General features: G+C 41.7%; 1 protein-coding gene across 3 annotated transcripts in view; it reads left to right on the forward strand.

Annotated features, from left to right (window-relative positions):
* Positions 1–21,761, forward strand: part of SAMD12 (sterile alpha motif domain containing 12) — a 167,107-nt gene that overhangs the window by 79,405 nt on the left and 65,941 nt on the right. For 2 of the 3 annotated variants that reach the window (XM_082043939.1, XM_082043938.1), the window contains exon 4: positions 3,546–3,686. In XM_082043939.1, the coding sequence (XP_081900065.1) occupies positions 3,546–3,686 (141 nt within the window). Of the gene's footprint in view, positions 1–3,545; positions 3,687–14,562; positions 14,635–21,761 lie in introns of all 3 variants that reach the window. The other variant, XM_082043937.1, reaches the window with a different exon arrangement.

Genomic DNA, 21,761 nt, shown 5'->3' on the forward strand with positions numbered 1-21,761 from the left:
TGTTTCTCCCTCCATTCAAATTTTCATCTAATCCCAGCTTGATCGAATGAGAACTGCAGCAGCCAAGTCATATTAGAAAAAATTAGGCCATCAATCCATTATTAAGCTGGAAAGTATTTTATATTCTGTGTCTGCCCTCGAGGCGTCTCTGAACATTCCACAGCTGATCTGTCCTGAGTGTAAGAGGGCTGGGGTTTAGGTGCTAGAAGATGCGTACAGATACTGAGGGAATTGTGGGGTTTCTTTTATAGCCTTTGGTTTCCAGCCTTGCAATTAGCTAGAGCCAAGGCTTGGGTGTTTGTGACTGCAATCTTTATGGTTCTTTATGCTTTTGGAAAGAATCTCCCGGTGTCTTTTACACAGGCAGCTGCTACATCTAGAGGTAGCACCAGTTCTGTAGCATTGGAAAATTTTCCTGAGATGTAGGTAAAGTTCCTTTACTTGTGTTCTAGCAACAATCAGTATACACTGTTTGAAAATGTTACATTTGTTGGGTGTTCTGTTCTTGATAATATATTCTATCCAGCACTCTCTGAAAAATCTATCCCAAATTTTTACTGTATAGCTGTCTCTATTTTAACCGTGATGCTTCCCAAAATGACCATCTTTCATGTATGCTTATTAATGTCCTTCATTAATCTTCTGTTTTTCAAAGAAAATAGATCTTTATTATGAGATCCTTCAGGCAGGCTGTTTCACAGAATCACAGAACAGCTCACGTTGGCACCTCTGACGATCATTCCCACCACCTGCCCAAAGCAGGGCTGACTACAACAGGTTGCTCAGGACCTTGTTAGTCAGGTTTTCAATATTTCCAAAGTCAGAGACTCCACAGTTGCCCTGGGTGACTGATTTCAGTGTTCAATAACCCTTGCAGAGTTCTTAGAACTAAATTATAACCCTTTCAGATATGTACAGTTCAGGAAGCAAGACAGTGAAGCATCCGAAATCATTACCTGGTTGTCAGGACCTTGGCCTGAGGAACTACCTGGCTTTGGTGACTGATCCAGGCATTAGTGATGTCTTTCCAATGGCATGACTTAGTACCAGAATAAAAAATTATTCCAATTCTGAGTTGGATGTTGTTCTTGTGAGTGTGGAGGGGGAAGCAAGTGTGGGGAGGATCGAATTTTCTCAGTTCAGGTCACTTACTGCATTGTTGAAGTGCCACATTTGGATGTTTGCCTACTCACCTCCTCACTGCCTCAACATGTCACTTTGGATTTGGTGCAAGAAGGAGTTAATTTAAGGCAACTTGTAAAAGCTGCTGCAGATAGTATGACTCAAAGACAATTTTTTCCAATGGCATTGTGCTTTGAGCCAAAACCACGGAGGAACTGGCATGCCAGGAGCTGAAAAGAGACGTCTCTGTTCTGTGCACATTCAACCTCCAAAGGCAGTGACTGGGGTAGGGAACTGATTTGAATATGAAATAAAGAATTGCCCAGAGGAAGTAAAGAGCAATGACTATATCCACGGCCAAAAAGAGGTGGAGGGCACTGGGTGAGACGCATGGCCTCTGTATGTCCTTTCATATTACTGTTGCTGACTCCCTGCCCTAAGATGACATACATGTTGGCACTCTTTAAACTGATGACTTGTTTATTTTTGTTTGCTTTCAGTTGCTAGATTGACATTACAGATTGTACTCTTGGACTGCCGTACATCCTTTGTAAATTGCTTTAAGATGTTTTAGTGTGATAAGGTGATACAAAAATTGAAGTCATTATTACTATCTGTATCACCAGGGGAACTGGACAGCTGGCATTGATCTGGAAGAGACTAATTTCCATATTTTGTTATTACATTAACCCATAGAATTCTTCTTTATGATTTCAAAGAAATTTTTCCTAGTCAAAAGGTCATCCTCTGTAGCATGTAGTGCTGGAGAGACATGGAAGGGCAGAAAATAAATGAACCCTGTCATTTTTTATCTGATCAATAACATCTTGCTTTGTCAATAGTAATATCCCAGTATTTTATGTTGTGTCATATCAAGATCCAACTAACAGCTTCACGGAACCACTTGGGAGTGAGATCTTGCAGTTAGTGAGGGGTGCATCGCTAACTGCTTGGTCTGGGGCAAATATTATGCACCCCTTCCAATTCTTGGCATTTATCTTTTTTTTATCTTTTTTTAATTAAAATAATCATAAAAATTCTGTACTCATTGCTGTTTTGTCAGTAAAGAGATTGAATAAGGGCCTTATCTTGCTGTGTTGAGTAACACTTTATGATGAGCTAAATTGTACCATTCATCCAAAAACCACAGTGATGGTAGCACAGAGGCTGCTGTGTTGCAGAGAGAGTAACTTGCTCATCGCTGTTTCCTTCTGATTTCAGAGTAAAGCCTGAGAAATCAAAGAAGGTATTTTTAACAATTAAAAGTATTTACAGTCAGAACTAGAAGAGGTAAAAAGTTGAGTCCGTTTAAACAAGTGAATGAAACAACACACCGTTTTCCAAGGTAGTATCGATGCAGCTCTGGTGCATCTGGCCAGTGCTGGCCAAGGCACCTTTGCAGAGCAAATACATTTACTGGGAGCCAGGTAGCGAGTCACAGGGCACTGCTCCCTGTACCTACCTCACAGCAGGGGGGAAGACCAAAGAAGGTGAAGTTTTGTTCTTCAGGTAAACCTCTGCTTGATGCTTTGGTTCTCAGCTTGGTCCAAATACTTCTTTAATGTTGGCACAGCCAGCATACTGCCTTCCTCCTCTTTGCTTATAGCGTGGCAATGCCCAAAAGATGGAGTCAGAGCTCCACTAGCAGAATCTTTGATTTTTTTTAACATCTACAATCTGCATGGCACTGTGGTTCAAAATTACCCTAATGGAAAAGAAAAGTCATGAACTAGGAATGATTGCCTGCAAAGACCATAGGCTCCTTATTGTTGGAAAATGTCTGCTTATAGTTGGGCAAACTTATTTTTCAGCAATGATTTAGATATAGTTGATTGTGCAAAGAGAAGTCTCTGGCTCTTTTTTTCTGTTTCGCTGTGATATGTTACTGTTGAGAGGGATTTGGAAGGCTGGACCACAAAGTACAGGTCCCTCCTGAGAAATGGTGCTATTACACTATAAACAGGTCTGAATTGCAACAATATTCATCCTCAGTATATCTTAAATCGATTAAATTGGTCAAATTCACTTTCACTGCTGGTTTCTTGACAGTAATTTAGATGCTTGTAAATAGGTGAGGATCTATTTAGGCACCTGGTCCAATTGCAGACGTATGGGGGATATCCAACCTGTGGGAGACTTGCTGTTACTTATGAACAGCAATTGCTTGTCTCAAACAGCACAAGATACCTATTTTACATGCTTAAATGTCTCACAAAGCATCAAAAGAATCCAGAAGAGCAAAAGAAAAGGGAAGAGTGGAACATAGATGTCTGGCAGTAAACCTAACTGATGAAACAATAACATCTCAGAGTGAGGTGTTTCAGGGCTGAGAATTTTTTCTGTAGCAAATTAGCCTGTCAGAGTGAGAATACTGCACTAATGGAAATCCTTGGCTGATTTTTCTTTTTGACTTTTGCATCCAGGCCGTGCTTTGCTGAGACTTACTGACAAAAAGCTTGAACGAATGGGCATTGCCCAGGAAAGCCTGCGACAGCACATTCTGCAGCAAGTCCTTCAGCTGAAGGTGAGGGAAGAAGTCCGAAACCTCCAGCTGCTTACACAAGGTATGGAAAATAATTTTGATATGGACAGTTATAGAGATCAGGTAGGAGAAGTTTGCCTGAGGGCACAAAAGTTGACTTGATGTTCTTCCACAAGAAATGGCATGTGAAAATGTCTCGTAGATTCCACATGCTTTCCAAGTTGGGAACAAAAGGTAAAATAATGCATAAATAAATAGAGATGCTCAGCTGTCTGTTTTGCATGGTGAATTGACTCCATCTACACCTTTATGCTGGGCTTACTCAACTGTCTGCTTACTAAGATGAAAATAATTACATATAAAGGACACAAGTAGTGAACACGCTGTCTTTACAGACATTGTACATTTTGCATTAATTGTTTACTTTCAGTGTTAGATAAAAGAGTAATCTCTGGAACCTGTTTTATAGTAAGAGTTGTCAGTGGAAAATTACCTGTTAGACTCTGTTTTTTGCAGATGGCTGGTTCCTTTTTCATGTTGGAGTAATTTTATTGACTTGAACAGAGAGGCTTGTAATTTATGCTGCTAAGAAAACGCAAAACTGGGCTCAATATGGAGATCTTGATTAGGAGACAGGGAAGAAGGAATAACAAAAAAGCTCTTGCATATTTTCCAAATGAGGTTAAGATGGCTTATAATGACTTGTGTTATTAGCTCCTTTTTAAGTCTTTTTAACAGCTGTGGTAACACAGAAGGAACATGATCATTGTGGTGATAGTGTAAAGTAACATGTAGACATCCTCTGCTATAGATATGCAATATTTTCTCAATATTAAATGTTGTCTGGTAGTCCAATGAGATAACAAAACCCACATACTTCTGTAGTGTTTTGGTTCAGTGCCTATTATATGTCACATCATATGAAAAAAATAGAGTTCTTCAGTACATGCAGTGTATTTTTAACAAAATGTCCTTCACACATGGCATCATGTTCCTGATTAAGCCTTGCTCACTGTGTTTGGGGAAAAACTTTCTGATTAGTTGAGTAAGCTGCATTTTATCTGAACGAGCCGATGTCTCAGCTGAATTCAGGCTTGGTGGTGTGTGGATTGTGGTGAGGAGCTTTAGGGCTCCTTCATTTTGTCATGACCTGTGAACAATGACCTCACCTCATCTTGTGTTGTGCCAAAGGCAGTGCACATGCTGAAGCATCAGTGTCTTCCCCAGATGTTTAGATCTCTTCATCTATTCATCCTTTCATCCATTATTCCTACATCCTTTTCTTCAGTGTTAGCCGGGTTCTCTCTGCCCCCCCATCTGGATTGGTGCTTGAGATTTTTACCAGACTGCGAAGTCCTGGTCACCAACTGTCACTGTTCTAGGCCTGCTTACAGAAATTGGGATTTTATTGATATGGGACAATGAAGACCCACAAGTTATAAACTTGCGTCAGTTGATCACCACAGTCCAGACAGATTTCTCCATAAACCTGGATTTGGCATTGGGAACTATGTGTTTCCAGGCTTCCCCTTTATTGTTTCTCTCTGGACACATCAGCTGGTGTCTGAGTCACCATCAGTCAGACAGCGGCGACTGTCATTTCAGGGAGTTCAGGGCAGCATCCTTTGAGATTTATTCCTTACCCGTGCAGCTGAGGGTCCAATTTTGGACTTCAGTGAGAGGATCAATAAACACGTGCTGGACTATGAAGATAGTGATGGATGTATGGATGTGTGTTTAACATAGTCTCTGCCATGTAGAGAGAACAGTGTTATTTAGTCTAATCATATACAGGCATGCTATCATATGTTTTATGAAAGCCAGCACGAGCTTACAGAAAAATGGTGGTCTGCAGCTCCTGCTGTCTTTTGTGAAGCAATTCAGCTCCATCCAGCCTTCTCAGATAGAGCTGAAGTTCTAGGGCAGCACGACAGTCCCGGAAACATTCCCCTGTGCAGCAGAGCTGTGTTAATTGTGTGAGTCCAGAGCAGGGGGGACAGTGAGTGACAGGATGACAGCAGTGTTCCCGTCCCTCATCACCTCATTTACACCAGGTTGGAGTGTGTGTCTGTTGAAAGTGCTTGTTTGCAAGTACTAAGGTTAAGATACAATTTCTCAGCTACCGTGCAGTCTGTAAAGCTGTATGTCAGTTGTTCTCCAAAACTGGTTTTGTCCCCTTGCCCAGTTTCTTCAAACTGTCCATATGTATTCTTATTATGGCTTACATGTTCCTAATCCAGGTTGTTACTGAAATAGCTTTCTGTAAGTGCTTTTCGGTTTTGGAGAACATTCGGAGGACATTTTTTCTCTGCAAAGTAACACATTTGCATGCCAACAGTTTCTGCCTTTTGGAAATTCCACTTGCAAAATGCAGGTCACAGTGTAGCTATTGCTACACAGGCTTTGCTGTCCTCCAAAATGTCCTCCAAAGCGAGGAGAAAAAAAGCCCTCTGACTCTCAGTGCACAGCTCAGGAGATCGATAGGTGAAAGAAGCCGTTAAAACCCATTTCTGGATTAATTTAGCACACAGGCTGGGTTGCAAGCAATGAGGTCCTAACTCAGAGCCCATTGATGTCAGCGAAAAGACTTCCACTGACTTTAGTTCATACCCCAATTGAAGCTGAAGCGAACGGGGAAAGTTTTAAAAAAGCATTATATAATACTTATCAGATATTTTTGGTGGTTTTGTGTTCTGTTTTCCACAGAGAAAGTTAACCTCATTTTAAAAACTCAATAGAGAACTAGGATTCTTTTCTTCTTTTTCTGTTTCAGAAAAATTACTCGGAACTTTTTCATTCTTCTTCATTCAGGACACACCATCCAGTCTGTTCTGGGGGTCTTAGAGCCAGAATAGTATGTGATTGTGTAATTGAAGGCTTGTCTTGAGTTTTAGGAAGACTTTTCTTTGGAGTAAGAACTGGCTGATTGAGGCTATTATCAGCAGAAACACTATTCCAACCTCCACTAGGATAGAAGGACACAGGCCCAACTACTGATCGTTGCCTTTTTCCCCAGACCTAGTGATGTTGAGGAACTAATTTGACAAAATACCTTCCAGTGTCTCTTGGGGAGAGCTGCACACTGTTGGAAACACCGTTATTGTACTGTTACCACTGTAAGGCTGAGTTGAAAGATCATTTTTCAAAAAAAGCCTTACGTAACTACACAGAGAAGAAGTTATTTTGAGGTTTTTCAATGTGAGTCCTGCTTTTGGCGAGCATAGAAGAGACTGTCCTCAAAGTGGGAGAACAGTGCTATGTGGGATTCTGAGCAAAGTATCCACAGACAGCAATCTGCTAATAGGGCTAAGCTTAAGAAGCATTCTGGATTTGGATTAAATGCTACCTGCATTTAAGATGACATTGGACCCCCTCCTAAGCTTGTCTGTGAGTTTCATATAGGGCAAAGTGCTACTTGAATATACTGCTGGGCCACAGAATCTGCCAAATTGTCTTCAAAAAAAATTTATCCTGCTAGCAAAATGTGTTAGAATAAAGCTTTATGCTTCATTGAAAATCATCACAGCTGTTGATACCTATTGAAATTATTTCTTCAGTAAGTTTTCTGCTCATCCTGATTTCCTTCCTTCCTCCCCTCCTTCCTGCCTTCCCTCACTCCCTCCACCTTTCCTTTCCCTCCCTCCACCTTCCCTTCCCTCCACCTTCCCTCCCCTCCCCTCCCCTCCCCTCTCCTCCCTTCCCTTCCTCTCCCCTCCTCTCCCCTTTCTTTCCCTTTCCCTTTCCCTTTCCCTTTCCTTTTCCCTTTCCCTTTCCCTTTCCCTTTCCCTTTCCCTTTCCCTTTCCCTTTCCCTTTTCCAGAACAGTCCCATTCCAAGCTGTTACGTTACCCCAGCACTGTGTTCTTCCAGGAGGGGAACTAGGGGGCCTTCAAAGATGCATCTCATCTTCTGAGGAAAGATGAAGTAAGAGCCATGTGTTCTAGTGATGGATCAGTCATTGGGTTTTAGCATAACCTTGTGACACAAACATTGCCTTCGGGGTCCATGCAGGGAGTAAACCAGGGCCATGGAACTGCCCCAGCTGAAATGTGTTATAAGGATTTTTACCCCATTATCAACTTCTTAATACTAGACTAAAGGCAGGCTTGATCAAAATTTGAGCTGCTTGGCACTGAACCCTCCCGGACTGTCAGAAAAATGATGTTAAGTCCTGTTCACTTTACCTGCTTCTTCCTTGTGAATGTTGAAGGTATCAGGAACCTGATCCCTGCCATTCCAGCTTGCATCACCACATGTGGGGAGATTTGTAGTCGTTTTCCAGAATGAAGGACTTGCAGTATGAGGCTCACTCCCATCTTCTGAATTCCCACATATGAAGACCTTCCCCACTGTGGTAGCACCAGTACACAGTGTGAGTGATTAGGAGTTACACGCCTGCCTAAAAAGGGACTTGAGTGATCAGAAAATTTGACAACATGCGATCAGGTCATTTGGAGTTAAGAGAATATCATTGCAGCTTTCTGTATGGATACAGTGTATAGTGTATAGTATATCTGGACTGCCATTGCCTACTCTTTCCTGTCCCTTGAAGAAGCATTACTTCACATCATCGTATTTCTTTGTCAACCCTGTAAAGAAGTCAGAACAACTGAAGTTCATTATAGAAGTTCATCCTGTTACACTTCCAGGATGTACTGTTTTCTTTCCTGGGTATGTTCTGGACTCAAGGTTTTGGCACCCAAGGAATCATGAGTTCCTTCCGCCAGAAATACATATTTTTTTGTCTGTAACAAACAGCAGATGTTGCCTCTGCGAGCGCTCCAGGTAGGCAGTGTGTTCGCCTTCCCCAGCAGCTGCTGGGGGAAGTGTGTCACACGTGAGGGATCTCGGGTTTGTGTCCCTGTGGTGATGTTCAGAGGCGTGCGGCATTTGAAATGTAGACTGTCCTCTTACCAGGCACCCGTTTCTTTTGTTTTCGTTATCTTGGCCTCACCTTTTTCTTTTCCCTAACCCTGAAGCTTCCAGCTAGTCAGGAAGGGCCTTTCTTCTTATAGCACAAATTCCTATTCAAATGTTTCTTGCATATGCTGTATACATGGCATCTATCCAAAGCACAGAAAAAAACACTTGGTATTTCCGAAGAGCTCCAGCAAACCTAATTCTGAGCTGATTTCCTTTGCTCTGTGCTCCTGTAATGCCCCAAAATCTCAGCGAGACCTTGTGAGTTGAACGCAAAGTATAGCATGGAAACACTGTCAGAAATTACTCAAAAGTAGTAGTTTATTCCTTAACATAGCATCAAAACTGTGTTCCAGGACTCAACATGCTAAATTGCATGATTATAGGTAAAGAAATCTTAACCTTCTTCTTGATATTTATTTTCACTGTATGCCCATATCCCTTTTACTCCTTTCCATTGTATGTCATTTTTCCTGTACCACTGTAGGAATCTCAGCACTTAACAGTGCTCTTCCAAGCCTGTGAAATGCCTTCACTACCATCCATTAGAGTACGAAAGAGCAGCCTTTGTTGTATTTTTCCCACTCCCAGTCAAGGACATTTTCAGCACTTACAGAGGACGTAGGCTCTGGAGTCAGAAGCCGTGGTTGTTCCTGTGAGGTTTTTCAGACTTTAGGCAATGTTAAGGATTCTGAAAATCAATTTTTTCAGGTTACAAGTATGCTCCGAGGGGTTCTCTATAGTGTTCATTTGTTTTAGCTGAAGCGGAATATCGTATGTGGAGTGTGTATCTGAGTGCAGATAAAATGTTTAAAATACATGCATCAGTGACGATAAATATCAAATTCCATCTATGGCATCAGTTATTTGAATTTCATGTGGCTGGTTTCTAGCTTCAGGAATATACTTTGCGGTGCAATCAATGGTCCCTGGTAGACCATTGAATTACTATGGTTCTGTTAGTTACCTTTTAGCTATTGCTGTGATGCTAATACATATTCATATCAAATAACCAAGTGATTCAGTTGACAGGTAAAATAAGTTCCAATACACTGGACAATACATTGTAATGCACTCTGGATGGGTTTAGCCCAGAATTGTCCTTCAGCATGCATGGTATATTAGAGTATGAAGAAGGAAACATGTGTGCAACTATGAAATTTGTATTGATGAACTTCCACAGCAAGATTTTAGATGTATAATATTATGATGTGCTTGCATTTTGATGTGTTTCTATAAATAATATTGCAACTCATTCTACTGGGAGTATAGTATTAGCCGTTTTGTGTGATTGCAAGGACTCAATTGCAGTTGTCTGTTTTCCTTATTATTTCATTAATGTTGATTTTTTAATTCCTGCTTTTCAAATTTCTCAGAAGTCAGTCTACTGGAAAATTTGGTCGGGAAAGCTTAGCCCTTCTGAGCATACCCAAAACTGTCTCACGTTTTTTGATTAATAGATATTATATATATACATACATATATATATGTACGTTTTTCTCCACTCCTGTGTAAATTGGAAAGAGAAAAATTTTGCTCAGGGTTTAAGAAAAAAATTAAAATATTGCTGTTTGTGCTTCAGCCAGTCATGAAAGACTTTTTGCTAAATAGGAAAGTTTTGAGCAGTCAGAGACTGTGATTTAACAACAGCTGTTTGTGATCAGTGCCAGTAGAAATCACTTGTTTCCACCCAGCCGTAAAGAACAGGCTGGTAAAAGGGATTCCAGGAATAGGTACAGTCTTTCACACAGAATTTAAATAAATCAAGTCTACATATTGTAAGATGGTGCCATTTACAATGTAGCATATTTGTAATTTCTAATGAGATTTTTCCAGAAATCAGACATAGAATAAAATGGGCGTTGATAGTTGTTTTATAAAAGATTTCCAACCTCTTAGAAAGTACATGGAAATTTTCACTGCTGGACTTCTGCTTCAAAACCGGACTGTCTTCATCAACTAACACCTTTATCATCAAACTAAGTGGATAGCGTTGGAAATAAGAAGATAAGAAATACCATTTTGGGTCGGATCTGGTACTCGTCCGTCCCGGTGCTCTGCCCAGAACCCTGGGCCCTTGCTGTGGTCCTGTTCTCTTGGGCTCCCCAACTTCCAGTCTTGCTGCATTAGTGTGCTGGGACAGAGTTCCTTTTCTCCATGGTAGGTAGTCTGGGGCTCTGTTTTGGATTTGTGCTGGAAACAGTGCTGATAACACAGGGATGCCTGAGCTATTGCTGAGCAGCGCTTACACAGCGTCAAGGCCTTTTCTGCTCCTCACCCCACCCCACCAGTGGGGGGCTGGGGGTGCACAAGAACTCAGGAGGGGACACAGCTGGGACAGCTGACCCCAGCTGACCAAAGGGATATTCCATACCATGTGACATCATGCTCAGTAAATAAACGAGGTTTATACTGAGCTGCAGCTCAGGGACTGGCTGAGCATTGGTCAGTTTGTGGTGAGCAATGTTTTTCATTTGCATCACTTGTCTTTCTTGGGTTTTATTTCTCTCCCTTTTTGTTCTCCTTTTCATTATTTTTTTTTAATTTCTTTTATTATTAAACTGCTTTTACGTCAATCCACAAGTTTTCTCACTTTTACCATTCCAATTCTCTTTCACCTCATTCTGCTGCGGGCGGGTGAGTGAGTGGCTGTGTGGTGTTGTTGACTGGAGTTAAACCACAATAATGAGGAAAAGTGCTTCCCCGCCTAAGTCTTTTAGTATCCATTGAGTAGCTCTCTCACTCTGTCATGAAACAAGTTGTTCACGGGTTTTTTTACAAGCTAGAATATAGTCACTGGCAGCCTCAGTGGTGCCGGAGGTGCCTGTGGTTGCGTATCTATCTTCTGCCTTCCACAGAGACTCTAAGTAATCCTACTAATCCTATCCTACTAGCGCGGTAGTTGCTACACATCCTCTGTGTTTCAGATACACCAGTCACACCTCAGACACATCAGATGAATTCTGCCTGTTGCCTTCCATTGATTATTGCAGAAGCTTAGGATGACTGCCAGATGTATTTGTCTACACAGCAGACGACTAAACTTAGGCGAGATCCATTCCCACTCGTTATGCTGAGCTGTAAACTCCTACGCTGAAAAGAGTTGGTGTGAAAGCTGGTTGAATTGCCCTTTTCACTTAGATGAGTTTTGGTTAACACCATCTTTCAGATTTTATGAAGCTGGTGTTGCTGACGCCTGCATGAGTGTGTTCTGTTAGAAAAGTGTTTCACTGTATTGGCACTTCTAACAAACATGCAAGTCACTTTGAGCCTTTTTGTAAATATAAAATAAAGTTTTGCTGTTTTGAATCCCTGAAGGTGAATGTTGCCAAATAGTTCAAAAGCATTTTTCTTCCTGTTGTTACTAGCATTTATGGCCTGTGCAATAAAGATTTATAATTACTGGCAAGATTGAAGGGAGGCAGGAGAAAAACCCTCGCCTTTTTATGCCTTTGTAAAGTTGCTTTTCTAAGTTGAGTAAAAAGAGCGTGTTTTATTTAAAAGCTTCTTCTTTTTTATTCACATTCTTTAAAAGCCTTGCTGTAACGTAATTTTAAAAATGAATGTGGGTCTATTCAAATAAAAGTTTACTCTTAATGGCATTTATGCTTCGTATGATAGAGCACCTTCATTTATTTAGTTATATATAGGCAGTCAGCAGTGTTATGAACTGTTTCTTTGTTACTAAGCAGTATGCAGATCTGTGGATCTTCCACAAAGGAATGGGTGGGTTTTTTTAAACTCTTTATTTGACATGATCATAAAGCATGGGTACTAGCCCAGTGTTTTATGACATGCTCAAGTATGATTAATAATTTTAACTATGCTGGTTCCCCCTTAGGATCAATATTATAGAATTTTACCAGTCACCATTTGAATGGATTTTAATTGAAATTGATTCCCTATAAAATAATAAATTGAAGTGTATTAACAATGATCTTGTGGTCCTTGATGTTAAGGAGTTCTGAATTCTAACAAAATTCTGAACAGTTTTCAAAAAAGAACTCATCTTCCGCTATGCATCTTAAGTACTCATAAAGCACCTGTTTGGTTTTTTTTTTTATTGAAGTGCTAATTCCAACAGATGACAGCATAAATACACCAGCCTTGATTTGCAACACGAATGTGAATGGAAATGTGGCAGAGAATTATTGGTTTTTAAATAAATCTATTTTTCTGTTTGCAGTTCAGCTACAGCTGTATTGTGTGATCCTAACATTTCACTATATACTGCTATGCATAGAGTTACCTTCAAATTTTTCATCCTTAAAAACACCTCCCAGTCACCTGACTTATTAAAAGTTCCCCATACAAAAGAAGGATGCCTTGAGAAAAGTGCAGTGAGTAGCTCCGTCAGAACCTTCATGTTTTTCCTAAGGTGTCACCTCCAAGGGCACTGAGTCAGTCTTGGTTTTACTCAGCGTAGGAGTGACAGGTTGAGTTTTAGGGAGTGTGTACACGGCAATACCACACAGTTCAGAAGCTCCTCAGCCACACCAAGGTTTCATCCACATCTTAGAGAGCTTATTCTCAGTTAAGCTTATCTACATAGTTGGAAAAGTAGTTGGTTTACATACATTTGGCTTATACAATTGCTTCCACCTGAAGACAACCTGATTAGAAAATAGCCAGACTCAGGAATGTGCACATTGTTTTATATCCAGACAGCCTGGTATAAAATGCCAGGACTCCGACTTGGCATGTTCATTCAGTTACACAGGAGGGATGGGGCTCATCCTCAGGAGCTGTGGGGATAAGCAAGTTAGAGGCTTTTGTATGTGAACAAAAAAGCATGCCAGGGTTCCCCTTCGAGCCTGAGAGCAGTCTGAAGGCATATACATGGCCTTAGAGTTTTGAGTCCTCTCCACTAGAAGTAGGATTCAGATCTTCCCAGTTTGTTCATCTGGGACACCCAGCTGCCACCAGCAGGCCTTTGATGATGTGAGGTGGAGCTGAAGCAACTACCAGCACCTGGGCCTTGAAAGCAGTAATTTTGCCATATTCTTTCATTCTCTACTGAGGCCAGTTTTGAAGCCTACTGCCAGTAACGTCAGCAGTAGACTCTGAAGTTCAGTTCTGGGTTTTTTTTTTTGTGTTGAGAGCACCGTTGGGCTTTCAGGAGCTGGGTTTTGAGAGAAAGACCTGAAGGAAAGAGGTTCTTACTAACACCACTTATGCCTCTGTTCAGGGAGCAGTAATGCAAAGCTTCTGTTGTTAAAATTTGCTCTCCAAAGTCCTCTAAGCTGTATGGGTTTTGTTTTCTTTCCTCTTCAGCACATGTCAGAGGTGGAGATGGAGAGGGAATGGTAATCACATTTCCTTCTTTCTTTAAAGTGTTAGGTCATTCCAGTTTTGAGAAATAAAGAGGAAAGCTTGCTTTCTTACTCGATTGCTGTTTGTCTTTCATTCTTTTAAGAACTCCTGAGTGAGGATTGTTGTTTAAGTTGGGCCAAGAGATTAATATCTCCTGCTCTAGTTTTCTTTTGTTGATTCTACTTTAGCCTGAGTGTTTTAAGGACTGATTAGACTACAGTTGTCTGGTGAGGAATTTCTTTAGCTTGTTCCAGCGAGTGTAGCTGTGAAACAATTTCAGACATTCCTTGTGATTTGCTGTCATAAGGTGCCAAGATGGTCCAGCCGTATTTAAAGACTCTTGGATGCTGGAATGAGCCAGCAGCATCATCCTAGACAACAGACCAGCTTTTAAAAGTGTCAGGCAGTGAAGGATGCACACAGACCTTTGAAAATTCCCTGCACTGATCACTCCCACAGTGTCATAGCAGTTGTAATTCTTGGTCCAAATGTTAAAGGCTTTGAAGCAAACAAACTATTTTTCAGCTGAAGGGGATGGGAAAGAGGAAGGGAGGGATAGTCCTGGCTCTAAAGGTCCACTGACAAATCCCTCGTCACCTGTGTACTCTCTGAATGCGTCTTTCTTTAGACTCGAGTTGCTCTAATGCATCCAGCAGTGCAGCTGCCATCCTTTCTGTTACAGCTGTTGACTGTGGCACTAACTACTGATATTGTTGACTTTTGTAGATCTCTACTTAAACCTGGAGAATGGTTTTTTGAGGGTCATAGAAAAGCAGCCAGCCCTTACAGGCCATCAAGGTAATGAATGTCTTTTTGCTGGGATGTATCTTCATAAAATGAGACATCTATGAGCTTTTTTTGTCTTTTTCTAGAATTTTTTTTTTCAGCTACTGTTGTAAAAATAGTGTTTTATTGTCTTCTAATCCTAATAACCTCTTTCCAAGTGAATTATTGTTGTTTACTGATATGTGCTTGCTAGAACTGTTTGTTGATAAATTTTCTTTCTCCCTTCTTAAATATCAGCTGCTGTGATAAGCACTAAAATGCGTGACTATTGCGTTGTCAGCAACTCATGTTTTCCCTTATTATACCATTACTGCTATTCTTGAAATTGCCCTGGTTCCCTCTAGTAATGGGCATGTCACTGCTGGAATTTTACTGTACTTCTACATGGCTTAGCTGATCATATGATAATTCTGGTGTGAGAATATATGTTGTACTGATTTCTTCAGTGTTCTTTTGTGATCCAGATGATCAGAAGCCAGGCTGTTTTGGTGAGGGATGTAAACAGATGCTGGGACTGGAAGAGAGAAATCCTTTTATCAAGGATGTTTCTAGGAATTAGGAGCACCTCAAGCTCCTTCTTTAAGTTTCTGCTGCTTATAATTAATTTGCCTGGAGTCTTTAGGAAAGTCTTCAGCTGACTTAAAACTCAATCCATAGCCTTCATGCACACATTCTGTATCAATTCTAGAAGAGCAAGCAAATGGCAAGAGTAGCCGCTCTACTAAGAAGCACATAAATTTATGTCTACTACCAGCTATGGGTTGATCTTATCCAAATTATCTCCCTTGGAAAATCTGAGAACTCGTCTTTGCTCTTGGTTCTGTGAGGGCAAATGAAGGAGTAATGCTCCATTGATTACAGCAAAATGTGAAAATAGTTAAAATGAGAACAGGATCAACCCCATTTTTCCTCTGCAGCATGAGACTATAAAGCCCATTCAAATCAATGAAGGGTACTGATGACTTTGCTGACCTTTGGATCAAATACATAAATGTTTTTAGTAACTTAATTAAAACCACAAATACAGAAACATAAGTGTTCTATTCTCTAACCTAACGTAGGTCTTTCTAAAATTGAAAAATATGATCCCTTGCCAATTTTATTGAATCGAAAATATAATTTTGATATTTTATTCTCTTTAGAACTTTTTTCTTAACAACATAAAGCCTATTTTTCACTTGGTCTCCAAATCTCTTTTGATGATGTGCACTGCCTGTGTTATTTGCAATCCTAATTTCATAATCACTGTTGAAAATGAAGCCCACAAAACTTGCTTTTATCTTAGTCTTTTTATTCATGTTCTTTACTAACATGGCATAATCAAAGATAAAAAGCAAGTATACTGTCTTTTAGCTTGAGCAGTTTGAAGTGTCTTTGTTGCATCTTACATTAGCAAGCTAAAAGTTAGGTGTCTGTCATTGCTCGCATTCCTCAAATAATCAGTGAAGAACAGCCAGCTCCAGGGATAATCTGTGCCCTCCTAAAACAGATGCCCATGATGGGTGCAATGCTTTGCCCTTTGGAGGTTCCTTCTCCTGTCAGCTGGAGGACTCCCTATTTAATGTGGGATCACTAAAATTAAATAGAGGAAAAGCAGGCAATAGCTTTTCCCGTTTTTCACTTCTCAGCATGAAGCATATAACAAGTGACGTTACCTGCTTTTGATTTGACACCAACCTTCCACTGCCTTAGTATGTTAATTTTATTGTCTTTATCTGTACCTGTTAGCAAGATTTGTTATGCTATGCCCTTAAATTGCTTGGGTTTTGGCTACAATTGATAACATTGTCTTTCATATTCTATTACTTTCTATGAACATTTTTTTTAACTGAGCTAAGTACTGCTCACTGGCAGTAGAATTAAAGAACCAACCAAAAAGGCTAAAATGAATGAGTTACAAGTTCTGGGTTAAGGGGCTTGGGGGTTGTTTTCTTTCTTGTACTTTAAATGGTCCTTTACTCTGAAGCAGACAAGGACTCATTTTATATATTGTCGTGGGATAAGGTTATAACGTACCTGCGCTTTGGCAATTTTTCTCAGACATGAGTGCTTTAATAACTGCAGTTAGACAGATCCTAGTCCTCTGAGTTCTTCCTTTCATCTGGATGTGGTTGAGCCTGATACAAATATTAAACTGTCATTATTATATTACAATTGTGGCTCTTGTTGCCTCTGTGGAGCTGGGTCCAGGCGTACACAGGAAGGCCAGGACCAGGCTGAGAGCCCCAGGTGAAATGCTCATTGGGAACTGAACTTTTGCTTTATAATTCAGAAAACTTACTGAAAACTTCCCTTTCATATAATTAATTAGTGCAGGAAATGAAGGTGTAAGTCTCTTGAAAACCGTGAGCTACATAGTTTAAGTTAAATAAAAAAGCTGGTAAAACCTATCAAAAAATGGCTTGCAAGAATAATACAGAGGAGCAACTGAAACCCCAAGCTTCTTCATTTGTCTTTTGTTTGTTCTTTCTGCGTCTCCCTCAAAGTTCCCTTGCATTCCCATGCAGCTCATTCATTTTATTGAATGCTAAAGCCTTTTACCATCTGCCAAAAGGTTTTATTTTGGGGTTTCCTCTCATGTGGGAGGGTGGTTTCCTCCTTCCCTTCGTGCTACTTTCATTGCTATCTTTAGGACTCCGAGCCTACCGGAGACCTTCCTGTCTCCGTTATTGCACAGTCTCCTCCTTCCTCGCTGCAAGTTCCTGCTCCCAGGGGCAAAGAAGAAAACAAGAACTGACGCTGCCTTTTTGAGCTGCCGGGCTGATGCCGATGGCTTTTGTTCTAAACACAAGAGTCCAGTTCCTGGAGAGCAGGGCTGCGCCGGCTCGGCAGCATCGGTCCCCGGAGCGGGTGCTTTCAGGAATGGTTCCTGCACGAAAGTGCGTGTAACTGCCCTGTGCTTGGGCTACAGAGTGCAATGGGCTTCGGAAAAAGGACACCGGAACCCATAGCATTTACTCCAAAAGCAGTTTATTCCTCTCTGTTTGTTAGTCTTTTACCTCAGCACATTAATCCAGCCTGTTCTGCCACTGTTAAGACATCTATAGCCATAGCCATTTAGTTTTTTCCTTTTATGGGAACTTTTAAATGTTTATTTTTTCTATGAACATATCTATTTCCTATCTTTACCTTTCTTGTGCTGTAGAGAAAAAGAAGTGAAATTGGAGGTGTTACATTTGCAGAGGGATAGAACTGCATCTTTCTTTTTTCTCTTCCTGGGAGTAAAGTAAAGTAGATGTCCGTCAGGGTTTTTCAGCACAGCTCTCAAGGATGCAGGGGATACACTGCAGTGGGATGTGGGTGTCAGGTGCCAAGCCATGAACACGGCAGGAGGAGGCTACGAGTCCTGGTCAGGCACCTCTCTGCTGTGCGGGTCTTCCTGCCATCATGTCTCCTCGAAGCAGATGCTCCATGGGGAAGCAGAGTCCTGCCTTTTCCCTGCAGCCTCTGCCCGAGGAGCAGGCAGCCCCGTTACTTGTGTCCTCGCTGCTGTCCCCCTGTGACCCCGGACTGTCTGAATGTGGAGGGCACGGGCACTGGGAGTTGTGCTGGGTGTCAGGTCACCTCCTGAGAGCTTTACCAGGATCCTTATCAACCACATTATACCTCTGCTGAGTGCATTTCTGGCTTTTTTGTTTTTTTGTTTTTTTGTTTTTTTTTTAAATCACTGGCATTATGCCAACCAGAATGTCAGGTAGTAATAGGAATGCAATATTATTTTATTTGTGATTAGCTCATCTCTTGGACTCTGAAATGTTTTAATTTCTGTCCCTCCATCATCACCCAACTCTCTTTGAAGCTCTATTCTTTGGTTTATTTACACTCCCTCTATAATTTAGAACTTTATTGTTGATCGCCATGAAAAATGGTCAGTGCTTTAAAATAAATGATCCATCTTCCATCCCTTCAGTGCATCGAGTTTTTATGACTATAGGAATCTAATGAAAGGTTGAAATGGTGATGAGGAGGATGAAGGTGTCCCAAGATGTTGCCTAAATGTCCGATCTACAGATGAAAAGGGATGCTGGGATTTCTGTTCAGGGAAGTGCCAGTAAAGCTCCCTATTTCACAGCACTGGATATTTTAATGACATTCAGTTCCAAACTCTATGTACAGCATTGCACACAGAGGTCAGTGGTGCCCATTTCTAACAGCAGAATGGTGCAACAGAACACAGCAGCCTGAGATGGCATCCTCCTGAAAAATAAGAGGGCTGTGTGAAAGAATTTCACATAGGAGACATACGCATCTCCTTGTTTAGGAAGCAAAGCATTGTACTTCTGAATAAACACAGTTTTCCGTGTTCTTTCCGTCACACAGATGCACACACGTGCACGCACTCTAATTGGATAAAAATGTAAACAGTAAATTAAGGATATGATTAAAAATTAAACAGCCACTGCAGAAGCCATCAATAGTAAGTGCTTATTAACTTACATATAACAGCATTCTGGTGTGATAGCTTCAAATTGGCTGCTGAAATGGATTTGCGGCAAATCAGGCCAGCTTTCCAAAAGGATATTTCTGGGTTTCAGTAATCAGACCCTCAGCTCTGATTGCTTGTTTTGTTCCTTCACATTTTTTGCCAGCCTTTTTAAGTAACTGATAATATGTATGACTTTCTTGAACTACAGTGGGCGATGTGCTTAATCCTCCACCTCTGGTGCTTCGCAGAACGAGACGGTGTGGGTTTGATCCAACTTTGTCCCATCTCATGCACTGTGAGACTTCTATGATTCGCCTCTCGTCTCCATCCCTTTTTTCCAAGGGCAGGGCTTCACCAGAGCCTCTCTCTGTTCTGTGACCCACCTTGCTGGCTGTTTGTTTGTGTATGTGCTACATGATAAGCCGAAAGGCAAAGCTGGTTTATATATGTTTGCCTCCCCATCCGAGTGCCACATCCAGAGCTGCACCCCGGTGATCCGCAGACCAGCTCCATCTGGCAGAGGCTGCAGGTTCTGGAAAGGGCGCCCACCAGCTCCATGGTCCCTTTCTGTCCCCTCTCATCACATTCAAGCCCAACTCTTGTGTGTCCTGCACGTGCAGTCCTATGTATTAGAGGACAAGAAATATGGCCATCTTGCTTCATTAGAGTGAACATCGTTTTGAGCTAGAGCAAGTGATTCACAGTAGGGCTGTTACAGTCTGGATTCAACACCGGCAGCTCAATGTCAGCTTTAAATATTTAGGGGGAAGTTGAAACAAGGTTAAAGACCTCTCAAAGTTGGGACTAATCTGGAAGGGCAAAGCAAGAACTTTTCCAGTGAGCTCTGTCTTCTTGGATGTTTGCTTTTCAGGTGGGTTGGGTAATATGCATATGTTACCAGTATATGGTACAAAGGAGCTGTTGCATGCTTGTTTCCTGCCTTCATATGGTCAAAACTGAGTGCTGCTCACTCCAGAAAGCAGATGAACTTTGTGCTTGTTATCTGGGTCTCCTGTGTTCGTTTAGGCTGGGGACCTCCTTCCCTTTTTCCTCCTGGCAGTCGAAAGCAAGAAATGAATGAGTGTTACTTGAGTTTAAGATCTATAGCCAGCACAATGTCGGTGAGTGGGTTGTATATATTCTGTAAAAAAACCCAAAAAAACAAACAAAAACAAACCAAAAAATCCCAACTTTACTCTGATTCCACCTTCCTGTGAGAAAGTAGCACATCTCCTGAATGGCTGCCAAACTCCTTGAGTGTGGCTGCAGGTGGCTCAAATGTGTTTTTTGTTAAAACACAGCTGGAAGATTATTTCTGTCATGAACACCTCAGCTCTATCAACTCTTTCCGTGCTTGGTCTGCTCCAGTTGGTGTGGTCCGTATTTGGAGCCATACAGTGGGTGGCTCTGTGGTAGCACTGGTGTTGTGGCTCAAAGCTGCACTTTGGGGAGCTGGACAAATGAGTGGCAAATGCCGGAGCAGCTGTTTTCTGTTCAGGGTTGTCTTCAGTTGCTTAGACTGCTGACTTGTGTTTTGGGCGAGATAAAGGCTGACCTGAGTGGGATATTCACAGTAGGAGTTTCTGGATGTAGCCAGGGAATAGCATGAGAAGGGATGCTGTAGCTCTAAGCAAGTGGGGACATAATGGGTGTGAAGCAGGTGTGAGATGCAGCGTGGGGTTCCTGCAGCTGCTGAGAGTCACTGCTGGAGCCAGGGTCCTGGATTAGGTGGCCTCAGTATGGGCTTCACTCTGAGGAAGCCTTTACCTGCTCTGCTTTGTTTCCTGACTTTGCCAAAGCCTTTCCAATGTAGTTGTATCCCCGTCCCAGCCACCAATTCTCTGACCATGGATAGAAGGGAGAGGAGTCACAGAATTGTATAACAGTGTGGCTTGGAAGGGACCTTCAAAGGTCATCCAGTCCAACCCCCTGCCATGAGCAGGGACATCTTCAACCAGATCAGGTTGCTCAGAGCCCTGTCCAGCCTGGCCTTGAATGTCTCCAGGGATGGGGCATCTACCACCTCTCTGGGCAACCTGGGCCAGTGTTTTACCACCCTCGTTGTAAAAAATTTCTTCCATATGTCTAGCCTAGATCTACCCTCTTTTAGTTTAGTTTAAAATCATTACCCCTTGTCCTACTGTAACAGGCTCTGCTAAAAATTCTGTCCCCATCTTTCTCATAATCCACTTTTAAGTGCTGAAAGGCCTCAATAGGGTCTCTCTGCAGCCTTCTCTTCTCCAGGCTGAACAACCCCAACTCTCTCAGCCTGTCCTCACAGCAGAGCTGTTCAGCCCTCTGACCATTTCTGTGGCTCCTCTGGCCCCTCTCCAACAGGTCCCTGTCTGTCCTGTGCTGAGGGCTCCAGAGCTGGACACAGGACTCCAGGTGGGGTCAAGGGTACACAATGTGCCCAGGTAGGAGGGAGGGAACAAGGTTTGAAACCCACTGGCCTAGGCTGGTGGAGCTGAATTGCTGTCAGCAGCCGAGGGCAACCTCTCCAGAGTGGTCTCAAGTATACAGAATACCGTAGGAAGCAATTCCTTTTCTTCTCCATGTCCTGAAGAACAGATGGATTGGACATGTTTTTTGCCTTAAGCTGTCTTGTTTTATCATCACATCAGATCTAGGTGCTTGACAGATGTGCCAAACAGAAAATAAAATTCATCTATGCCCAGTTGTATGGATTTTAGCATCTCCAGTTCCTATTTAG

The sequence above is a fragment of the Streptopelia decaocto genome, assembly GCF_964273445.1.
Source record: "Streptopelia decaocto genome assembly, chromosome: 2".
NCBI lineage: Eukaryota > Metazoa > Chordata > Aves > Columbiformes > Columbidae > Streptopelia > Streptopelia decaocto.